The sequence below is a fragment of the Rhea americana genome, unplaced genomic scaffold (assembly GCF_003343005.1).
Source record: "Rhea americana isolate MKP2758 unplaced genomic scaffold, rheAme1 scaffold_67, whole genome shotgun sequence".
Taxonomy (NCBI): Eukaryota; Metazoa; Chordata; class Aves; order Rheiformes; family Rheidae; genus Rhea; species Rhea americana.
The window spans coordinates 2,696,983-2,709,032 of NW_028186834.1; the positions used below are offsets into that span (position 1 = coordinate 2,696,983).

The following is a 12,050-nucleotide window of genomic DNA, read 5'->3' on the forward strand; positions in this document are numbered from 1 at the left end:
TTGAAATAGGGCTTTTCAGTATAGCCAAGAGCTTCAGATAGACTTTTAGTAGATCAAAGAGTTTCTCAGTAGAAATCAACACCTTCTGTAATACTGAAGTAATCAAAAGTATCAAAAGTAATTAACCAAGGCAAGGACACAACCCAAACCCCATTACACTGGCTTCCCAGCTCTACCTTTGAAAAAACGTAGTGTGAGTGTGCAAACTGCRCGTAGCAGATGGCAATTCATGTCTTCATTACCAGCTCTTTAAATTTTTGGTCAGAATTTGCTGGAATGTTACTGGACTGATCAATACATCTCTGGTGCTAAAAGTGTTAAGTTTAGACAGATTTTCATCAGGAAATCTGCACTTTTGTCAGTGTAGTGTATTTTCCACAGGGGGCTGGAATAAACCACTAGCAGATACACTTTCCCACTGGGTTATGCCGTATCTGTTCTGTGCCACTSGGTTGCTGACAAAATCTTGGTCAACACTGGCCTGACTCATTCCCCTCAGTGCCCTCTTGAATGATATTTGGATATCCTTGCATACATTTGGATACAAGGATGAAAATATAATGTAATTAAGTAACTATTAATTTTAGTTTAAATTACAGAATGTAACTTAAAACTGTTTTCTGATTACCTTGGACAAAATCTGCCTACATAATTCATTTTGAAAATGAGTAAAGCACAACAACTGTCAGTCTCAAAATACAGACACCATACAGATTACAAGGACAGAAGATATATTTGTTATTTTGTGTTTGCAGGAACATAATGGATTTCTGATCCAAAACTGTTTCTTACATGCTGTTGCAGTTCAAAGAATGAATAATTATTTCAAACTACCCTCTGAGCTTTATTGTCTTCAGCATTAGGTTGGCTGCTTTTATTTCTTCCATATTATCACAGCTGTATCCATCTTGTGCTGCTATCACAGCTTTTTTTAAGAGGGAGCGCGTCTTGTTTAAAGTGACAATGACATTTAGTTTTGTGCGTTCCTGCTTTACTTTTTTTTATTTTTCCTTTTCTTGTATTGTTTGGTGTGCAATACCCTTTCTTGTCCTTTCCCATTACTAGATGTCAGTCTTTGTCTTCTCCTTCCCCTTCCAGCCCCTCAATGCTTTCGCAGTGACACTGTAACCACCATGGTCTTAGCTGATACAGACTTAGACTTAATCCTTTCTGATAACTGAGATGAAGAAATTGGTGCCAGTGACTTAGGCAAGAAAACCGCATTTAATATTCACACGTTCTGTAAGCGTTCCAGCTTAACATCCACCTGAGCCCATTCTGTTGGGAGAGCTTCACAGGAAAGCACATGTTCGAAGGTTAAACAAGGATCTTCCCTACTTTATTACAGTAAAAATAAAGAGAATTGAAGATCAGACGTATGTATAATTAGTGAGTAGCCCTGGCAATGAATGGGAGAATCCTCAGCTCCAAGCAGAGAGTCCTGAGTTGTAGCATATGTGACAAAGTTCTTTCCACGCAGGGATTCTCACTGGAGATCTTAAGAAACTAAAATCTTTTTCATGAATATTTTTATGAGGAAAAAAAACAAAAAACTTTTTCCGTTTGAAAATTTCTTTCCTTTAAGACTTTAAGTCTGGTTCTTCCTTGTCTTCAGAACTGACCCTACACGAATCTCACTTCTCCAATGTGAAAWTTTCTTTAGGCCTTCCCTAGTTTAGGTTGTACTTAAGGACTTCTTCAGGAGTCTGTAGGAGAAGAAGAATCCTGTATAACTGTGTATCCTGCTGGGCTACAGCTACATTTTGCCCCAGGGAGACTTGGTGGGTTTAAAGGAAGGAAGTGGGATGTTCCTCAGAACATGAGGCTGTGGTCACATCCAGACCTGAGATAGCTAGCTCTGCCACCAAAGAATTTAACTGCCTGCTACAAGCATTATTTAAATTTTACCTTTGCAGTCCAGTTGGATATGAGTAAATAAACTTCTGGGTTGATGCACAAGGAGTGCTTCCCTCCAAAACTAATGCCCAGCCTGTCTTCCTAGTCATAGAAGGTTTTTGAGAAAAACACTCACATAGATGTTTGGGATACTTGGTCGGCCCTGGAGGTAATGAAGGTCGAGATCACCACTTGGTGAGCTAGTGGAAGAAGGCTCCCCCATTCCTCTGTCAGCTGTGAGCACCCTCAAATCACTGCTTCTGTCCCTTGGGCCCAGGAAGACTCTGCTAAAGGCAAGCAAACATCACACAAACTGCCCACCCTTCCTGTATGTAGTCTCCATACTTGGTCCCTGAGGCCTCTTCAGCAATAAGGTAAGGATACTSACCTACGCATAGAGCGATGTGTTGACAGCCATTAACCTACATCCAAAGGAAGAGAAAATAACCACCATGATTCTTCTGGCCCTGCATAGGATATTAGAGCTGATTTTTGAAAGTCTTGACTGCCATTATTTCTCTTCTTTGTCTTTTTTTAGCCAATTATTTTCGCTGATTCATGCTCATTCTTTGCCCATTCATGCCCCACATTTAATATTGTAACATGAGTGCTTGCACTTATGACTTAAAAAATGCATGTTCTGTGATCATTTTCATGGTAAAATTCAGTGAAACTCAAATATTCATAGAGATGAAATCTAAAAAGAATATGGGTCTAGCTGAAGTGAGWCCTTTATGAATTTTAATAAATATTCACTGATTTTTAAAGTAATTTGCCATCTCTGAAGTGTATATATAAACATCTTTGGAATAATATTTGGAAGAAAGTGTCATTGAAATGTTCCAGTGCTACACAAATAAGAAAAGAACTCATTTAATTTCAAAAACACCACATATCTTCCAATCTCTAGAAAATTTAATGCAAGAAACAGGATTGTCTTATTGTAGCTTTGGGGTTTGAGGTTAACATGCTTAATCCTAGTTTCCTGTTCTGGAATTCAACTGCCAGTCTGTTGGCAAGTGGTAATGTCATGTTTATTCATATTACTGTGCCAACCAAGATTTCTGTCAAGCTTCACTAAACTTATATGCAGGAAATTGTGCAACTTAGGGTAGATGGTATTTTTGCTGATGTTTTAAGAATTAAACTACAACATTAGAGATACATATCAAAATAGCTAATGAAAAACGTAAAGTCATCTTAAAAATGCGTTCTGTCTTTGGGATTTAAGAAAAATACAAGAACTTTCATTTCTGTACGCTCAAAATGCCTTTGTGCATATGRAACCATACGTTAATGGCACGGTTATGTAAAATATCTGTTCTTGTACAAGGTATAATAGATACTACACTAGGATCTCTTCTGTCTGATTCATTCTTTCATACYTTTTCTATTAAGACCACTTCATAACATGTATATGTAAACACAATGGTGTTAGGAAAAAGTGAAGCTTCATCTTTTATCATCTCTTTTACTATAATCCACAAAAAGAAACCTCACATAAAAATCTGAGATACGAAGTTCAAGGGGAAGGCAGACAGCGGAAGGGCAGGCAGTGGCATCTGCTCCATGCCGGCAGACTTGGGGACAGGCCAGCTCTACTCTGTTTCTTGGTTTGCCTGGACTAACTGCGTGAATGACAGGTCGAGTCGTTTCGCAGCCTGTTTCTTACCAGGCTGGAGCCACAGTTCTGCCTGATAGCAGGGGAATCGCCCCTGTTCTGCACCTTAGGAGTCAGTCCCTCAGCTTTCAGGGGTCTCCATTTCCCTGTTTTTTGGTAGTTCAGCTTTGTAGTGCTGACTTATGTTGTTCATACCTGTAGTGTCTCTTGATACCTGTAAATAAAAATGGTGTAGGTGTGCTAGCTTAGCAATTTATTTCCTTCTGCACACATACATGGCTGTAGGAGCAGAACTGCAAAAGTTTGGATCTGATTCCACTAATGGACTACTAAATTCACTGTAGTTACTGCACARCATTTCACTGGAGGCTCACCAGCACTGTTCCTGCAGCAAACCAAGAGTACAGACCTGAAAATCTTTGCGTGGTAATAGCGACGCTCCGTTTGCCAAATTRTGTGTCACTAGATTAACTTGAATGAAATAACCCGATTTTGGAAAGGAACTAGTTACGTACCTTTCCTACTGAGATCTGTGGGAGCTAGGGTCRCTGGCGGGTACTGTCGTTTAGATACCTAACTTCATACACTCTGAAGCTGGAAAATTTGTCCCGTATACGTCTGCAAGTCTGTTTTTTTCCGTATGGTAGATTATGCCATTTGCACCCCTCTGTGCAATACATAAAGTTGTAAGTACAATTTTCTAGGTAATTCTGTTGCAAGTGACGTGTACACACTTCAAAGAGCTTTTTAGTTCTTCTTGGTAAAGTAACTCCATGTCAGAAAGTAAAGAAATAATGTATTAGATGTGGTTTGTTCAATTTTCAGGTAGAGCAAACAGACATTAGAAGTACATGCCAGAAGGAACACTTTTGGATGGAGATTCTGAAAGCCCATAGGGCAACACACAGTTTTCCAAAGCTGTAACATATTTATTTCTGTTGGTTATTATCGTTGTTGTATTAGTCTGTGTCTTCTATTAAATCATATACGGAGCTATTTTATGTGACCATTGTTCCACAGGCAAAAGCAAAGTTAGGGACCTGCTTGGAGAAAAAAATTGATATTATGAGCGTATGAATCAAATGTGACTTTTGGATCTAACAGAACTGAATTATTTACAGAAGTGAATTTGCTTCAGCTCTTTGCTTATGACTCAGTTCACATGAATARTCCCTTTTTTATTTTAATTTACTAAGAATCAATGCAGTTTTGAACTTCCAAATGACATCCTTATGTACTTTACTGTAATTTTGGAAATCCTAAAACAAAGAAATTGTAACTACTATCTCTTTGTGCATGGATTGAGATTTATGGTTGCTCTGCTTARATATAAGAGCAAAGAAACATTGTGTGATAGTATGTGCATATGTGGTATTAATTTACATTAGATTATGGCAATACTAAAATGAAATACCCAGTTTAGACATCAGCAACAAAAAGAACTTATCTTGGCCCCTCTTTCTGTTCCTCCTTCCCTTGGCAAGTATAAATTAGAAAAGATGTATAAGATAACTTCAGAAATTCCCTGTTGAATATATAGTTCTACTAATCAATGCTGTGTAATCTGATTCAAGTCTATTATGCTGTGTGGTATGAATGCCTTCCAACCACCTTCTGATGACAGTAGGTACTTTAATTTTCTGTGGCACTTAATGGTTTCTRCTTGTCATGATAGATGTACCATTTTGTCAATATTGCATCAAGAAACAATTAAACTTCATGATAACATTCAGGACTACATCCTCAGCTGGTAAAAGTCAGCTCTAGTGAATTCAGTCAATCCATGCTGATGCACATGAGCTGCATATAGGACCATGAAATTTTAATCTAATCCAAAGAAGAAATGACAGAAGTTAAGCAAATGTGCATYGTAACGTACTACAATTGATAAGACATAGAAGTTTGTTTTGAAATAAGGACTAGCACACAAGTAATTACATGGATTTTGTATAGTCTTACTAGTATTATCTAATGAAAATACTAGAATTAGTGGTGATTGTAGAGGGMAAGGGGATTGTAAAGCCACAAAAGAAGGTATTTTCATAAATAAGTGTACATGATAACATACTTAAACTATGTTATTTATTTATTTATTTCAGGTAGCTAATCAGGTTGTCCAGGCTCTACTTACTCAAAAGGTAAGTTGTGGTTTGAGTATTTTGGTATAACTTAAAAGCTTACAGATGTTTATTATTCACTTAGATGTATATTCTAATTTAGGATATAATTTTCAAATGGTGTTTATATATTTACCTACCATAGCTGCAACACATCAGGCCTCAATTCTTTTTTTTTTCCTAAATCCAAGTGAATAAAATATTGTGAGACCTTACATTTTTAAGGCCTGATCATAGAGAACCCATATCCAATTCTTATTTTTGCCCATATTGAGAAACAGTGTCTGGAAATCCTTCCTAGAAGGTGATTTTTTCCGTTCCCTAAACATGATGAGTTCTCTCTCTTGGATAAAAAATCCAAGTCAGTAGTTGGCATTTTCACTCACACATTCAATGAAAGGAAAGGCTTCATGGTATGGGCCTGGGCTTCTCTGAATAAAACAGAAGTCACTGTCTAGAGCAGAGATTTAGCTATTCTATTTGTGGTCTGGGAAGCAGTGATAGACATCATATATTCTGTCTTTAAAAAGCTTTTGATAGTCTCATGCCCCATTCTCCTAGGCAAGCAAGGGAAGTATTGTGTAGATGAAATTCRTGCAGGGTGGTTGCAAATCTGTCAAAATGAGAAGATTCACTGAGGCTTCTGTGAAGGTCTGTTATGTCTGAAGTGTTCATTTGCACTCCAAATGATTGAATATGGTGTGGTTACTGCGTTTTCAGATGAACCTAATGGGAGGAGTAGATGTAGAATGATCATGGCAAAATGAGGAAGCAATCTGGAAAAAAGTAGGATGGAATTTAACAGAGACAAAAGGAAGGTACTACATCTACACAGAAATAGTCAGCTGCCCAGATAGACCGAAGGGAGGGCAGAGCGGTGCAGACGGGGCGCATGGGTGAGAGACATGACACTCCTGTAGGTGCAGTTGCTGGTGATACAGGTGACACACACATGTAGCCCAAACGGGCACCTGGAATCCGGAATTGATAATATTCCCCAAATCCCTTTGCCCAAGAGGTCTGACCACAGAGTAGCTACCACTGCAGGCTGGGGATCAACATATCTTTGTTCAATCCCGTGATTTTTTGACAGCACAACAGAGCCTTCACTCCGTGCGAGGGGTATTACCCTACAGGCACTGGCGGTGTTGAGGCATGGAGGGGATTTGTCAGTGCTGCTGTCTGGGCCGTGTTGCTCTGCACAGACCCTGGATGCAYGCCTGCTGTTTGGGTTGTGCATCATCAGAGGGCTGCTGTCCCCAGAGCTATTGCTGCAACAASTTTCGGAAACATAACTTCAGCTAGCGAAAAACAACAACAAAAACAAAAAMCAAATCTGTGTACTGATACAGCTTAACTAGGAATGAAGGCATTTCTTCATCTGTAAATACACATAAACAYGATCCACATTTTGTAACTTAAAACCATATGTGATTTGCTAGAGGATTAGGTCTCAATTTATTAATCTCTAGTTTAGGAATATTATGGGTGCTTTTCAAAAGAAGGGAGGAGCTTCCTGTATCCCTCTGCAAGGGCATCAGGCATTTTGATGGCTGCTTATTTCTCAGTAATGAATCCTCCCAAACCCATAGGAACCAAGSAGTTCATATGGATGCAATAAAACAGATTTGAATACATTTAATAAAGTGATTTACTAAGTACTGATGGGATTTAACAGCTGCTTACCTATTACTGAGTAATAGCAGCTGATTTAATATCCATAGAAAGAAAAAAGAGGGTGCTCTTCTATATGCTGATGAATATTAACCGTTACAGTGCTCTTGACACCATTGATACAAGCTCTTTTGTAGGAAGGGGCAGGAAGACAATAGCATACAATAAAGAGGAAATTGGACTCCTCACACCAGTTCCAAATAGGCAGATATCTGAATCCGAATAATAACTAGTAAACAGATAAATCTAGCATAGCGCAGCTAAGCACTAAGACAGAGCCAGTCATGCCACAGAGAGATAACACACCTCTGGGGCACAGCGAGACGAAGAGGAGCAGGGAGCTTTCAGAAAATCGAGAAGAGTGATTCTGTACAGTAACGCATACTGCATAGGCTTTCCTTTGAATTTGCAGTTGTCCCTCAAGGACTAATTATTGTTTAAATTAAATACATAGTCTGATGTGACGAATAAAGCACTGTGTACTCACCAGCATGTGGAAAGATGCTGATTCCACTGAGGGATTCTGGTGACACAAATTGAGTGAGCGAAGCTTGAGTGATTTATCAATGTCATGGAAACCTTGCGATGGAATTACAGGCCTAAGTGTGCAGTTTTCAAGTTTATCGTTTGTTACAATGCATATCAAATTTCTCTAATGTGAGAGTAAGTTTCTTTACTGGGATTATGGAGAAAGTGCATGAAATTGTGATTTGTACTGAATTAGCCTCACAGCAAAATTTCGCCATTTTATGTAGCAAAATTGTATGGATTTTCTACTACTTACTAATAGAAAATCTTTCCTCTGGGAAATTAAGACATCAGAAAAAAAAACAAAATTATTTGAGGCAAACCGATATGCTGTAATACTTACTGGAAGCATACATTCTTTCCCCCTTCATTCAAAGACTTGTTATACCAAGGTAAGATGATAGGACTGCTGAGCACTAGATTTTTCTTTTTCTTTTTTCTTCTATGTAAGACCCAGATAAGCAGTTTGAAATTTGAGTTACAGCACTTAATGAAATTATTTTATAATCTGTGGATCTGCACTTTGCATGCTACCCTCCTGCACAGGAGGGTTTTGAGGAGGACACCGGGTCTCTTCTACTCCGGGTTCTGTAGGAAAGTTATTTCTTGTTCTCATCAGTTAAAAAAAAGAAAGAATTGAACTAAGTCTTAAAACAGGGGAAGCACATTCAGAGGAARAACAGCATATCTCTGGAACCTCTAGTATTTCTGGCACTGAGACCCATTTTGTAGAAGTGTAAGTCTGATACTCAAGAGAAAAAGGAAGAATAGAGAGATGCTCAGTTATTACTGTAGTGAGACGCTAGAAATACCTGAGTTATATATGAGATCATTTTCTTAATATCTGGCCTTTTTTTCCCACAGGAGTGGAATTAGATGCTTCAGACATTTACTAGTTGCATTAATTGGTAATTTCAGAATTTTAACATTCTRAGCTTTATTTTACCAGAATATTCCTACCTTAATGTTCCACTTCTTGAATCTGTACTATGAGCGGTGCTACCAATGGCACAGTTTATAGCATCTGGGCTGGTAATTTACTTTCTTGTATTTCATGTTTTAGCAGAAAGTCTAAAGTTTGAGAAACATAAATCTTATGGTTGTAAAACTGTAAGATAGAAAGTTTTGCGCAGAGGCGTTGCAAAGATTGCAATTTTTTTTCTATGCTGTCAGCTTCCATGAATCATTTTTCCCTTTCAGTGCACTTAGTGGGGTTGAACCATTAAACATTGTTGTAACAGCTAGGGCTCTGTTTTAAATTCTCTGATTATTTGTGAAAGGCAGATAACGGTGAATCTTGATGCTTGTAGTCTCCTAGTAGAGATTGCCTCGTGTAAGGCCAGAGATGAGAGAGGTCTCCCTAACTAAAGGTTTAGGTTTTCACAAAACATCAAATTCAAATTATTTTTTCTTGTCATGTTGGGATGCTGTAGCCATTTAATTTGCACAGCCTGATAGCTACTTAAATATTAAGATGAGAAAGCATCTGGTGAAAATAACTATTTATCTAGTAGTCTCTTAAAGCTTGATACATACTATATGCATAAGAAAATATTTTAAATTCTCTGAAATGTTGAGAATGAGCTTATTTTGTTGTGTGTTCGTCTCTGATAACCTCGATGCTAGTTAATGGGGAGATGAGAGCTTCTGTAGGCAAGAGTTGTTTAGACTATATCTGACTGTAATTTCCACCTCTGAGTTGTTTTCTCATATAGTTAGGTTATTAAGTTGATAATGGTAATGACAGTCCAGCATATGGGAATCCAGAGGCCTGTTTCTCCACCTTCATATGGTGGAAAGTAAAATCAGCTAGGCAATACCACAGGGTARCAACTGTCCTAATTTTAAAGGAATGTGGAAAAGTGTTTTGGAGATTTAAAAAAAATTTTTTTTCTAAGGATATATATGGCTACAGCTGATTGTTTTTCTATGTAAGCTTTATTAGGAAACAGCTCTTCCTGATTTATGAAGCCCTCATACCACAAAATGGACAACTGCACATATTATGTGGAAAGGCTAAGGGTAAAATTTCGCTTTATGTCTCCAAAATCCTCTTTCTGAGAGAGCCCTGTATTCCTTCAAGTGGCCAGGAAAAGCAGGTTTTACACTGAAGTCAGAAATAAGGGTTTTTTTGGTTGGTTGGTTGGGTGGGTGGGTTTTTTGTGCTGTATCGAAAGGGCATTGCAGGGATGAACCTGGCTTTGCCTCACCTGTCTTGGCTGAAAGATGGGCATCTTTCAGTTTAGGCAGTAAGGTCATGTGCCTTAAATGCAGAGGTTTTACACGCTCTCTCTGCTTCTAATGGATGATTTTAAGACCTTTTGGGATCTCATATTGGAAATGGCAATTAAGATTATATATGCAACTGAATTTGGAGGTACATAGATGTTTTACCATGTTTAGCCACCTCTGCAGTTTCTAGTTGTGGTGGTGGAGATGTAAACCGTCTACAGCAAGCCAGTCAGCATTGCTGAGCTTGTTATTCCAGGAAAAGCAGGGAGGGGATCAGACTTCAGAAGAGAACCTTGAAGGCAGAGTGCTTCTTTGAACTTCTTCCTGGTACGGCATAGCTTATGCTTTTTCCATAGTTTATGCTCCTTACAATATTCATATCTTAATTGCTGTTTTCTACTTTGTGTCAGTGTGGCTACAAAATGAAAGACATTGCTAGTAAAGTCACTTTTTATACTGATAGAACATTCCAAAAGGATGTCTCATGCAACTTACATTTCTTATTTCAAGGTTTTTAATGTTATCCTGTGATGATCAAAAAATCAGAGAAAATAAAGTAGCGCATTTTTCTGATTTATGGTATTTTACAAGTTATATATTTGTTTCTTCTTGGTATCTGGCATCACATAAAGCTTTTTTAAGTGCTTCTGTTACATTCTTTCTAAGCTTCCTATTTTCCTTGTGCTGCAGGATCTGAGGGAGGAATGCATAAAGCTGAAAACGAGAGTTTTTGATTTGGAACAACAGAATCGAACGTTAAGTGTGCTTTTCCAGCAGAGAGTCAGGCCAGCCTCTGACCTCCTCCTTCAGGTAGGAAGTAGTCTTTGCAGAAGGAAGGCTATGAGCTTTATATTTCTCACAATTATAAAGTATTTTGCTTCTTCCTATGGTTATGTCAATAAGCAGGAAATGACAGTTAACAGATTTAATATATTGTTAGATATACATTATATTTATTAGAAGAATATCAGGTTTCTATAATACAGCACCATTGAAACTGAGAGTGTACACCAACAAACTGTGGCTATATATTATATGCAAATGTGGAGAGAGGAGCCCACCTGGAGAGTAACTTACTTTTTAGGTCCTTCTTCATTATGATAAATGGAATGATAGGGGTTCATTATCCCTCTGCAGGGGAGAAACTTGAATTTCTTAACATTCTGCTTGGTGGTAAGCAGTGTAATTTCCTGTGAGAAGACAGCCCATTTATTTAACTTTTGCCATATTTGTCGCAAGGACTTAAAGTGTATCTTCATAAACTTAGAGTGATTTTTTTTTAATTTTTAATGGGAGAATATAGGTCAGGAACCAACTGACCCATCTCCTTCTCCTTTGCCATTCTGGAATAATCAGAGATGGTTCAGATTCCCTCTTGATTTGGCAGGATCCATTATATTATGAAATAATCTATCCTCTCATTATCCTTTTGTGGCAGAAGAACTGACTTGCAGTTTTCTTCCAGGAAATGTGACCATGAGCTGGGAGGATAGTAAATGAAGACTAATAAAAACTAAGCAAGTTTCTAAAATTGGGGAAAGTTCTGGCTTTAGCATTATATAAATTATTGATGCTAACATTAGAGAAAAATTCATGAGTACATGGTAGAAGTTGACTGGGTAATGTCAGGTAAGTAAATGAGATCATGCATGTAACTTACTTAATCCTCTGATATTGTACATGCAAACAAGGTAAAATCTGGTCCTTGCAGTGTTGCTCAACAGCTGAGGGCTGCTCATGAGCTCCCACCAGCTTGAGCCATTTGTTGAGATACCATGCTCTGCTCGCCAATGGGTGCTTAAAGGCAAGGGAATTCCCAACATGAGGGCAAAGAGGCCTACTGACTTCCTTCAAAACTCGAAAGCGCGGGCGGAGCGACGCCAGATCACCAGCACTCAGCATGTGTGCCTTTGGTAGCAGAGACTGCAGGACAGCATAAATATAATTAGAAACTACTCTAAGCAGCAAAGCAGCCGTGGAGC

At 38.2% G+C, this 12,050-nt stretch overlaps 1 protein-coding gene across 1 annotated transcript in view; it reads left to right on the forward strand.

Annotated features, from left to right (window-relative positions):
• Positions 1 to 12,050, forward strand: part of NCKAP5 (NCK associated protein 5) — a 350,376-nt gene that overhangs the window by 252,841 nt on the left and 85,485 nt on the right. The window contains exons 8-9 of the mRNA XM_085320938.1: positions 5,617 to 5,655; positions 10,759 to 10,878. Of these exons, the coding sequence (XP_085177064.1) occupies positions 5,617 to 5,655; positions 10,759 to 10,878 (159 nt within the window). The remainder of the gene's footprint in view (positions 1 to 5,616; positions 5,656 to 10,758; positions 10,879 to 12,050) is intronic.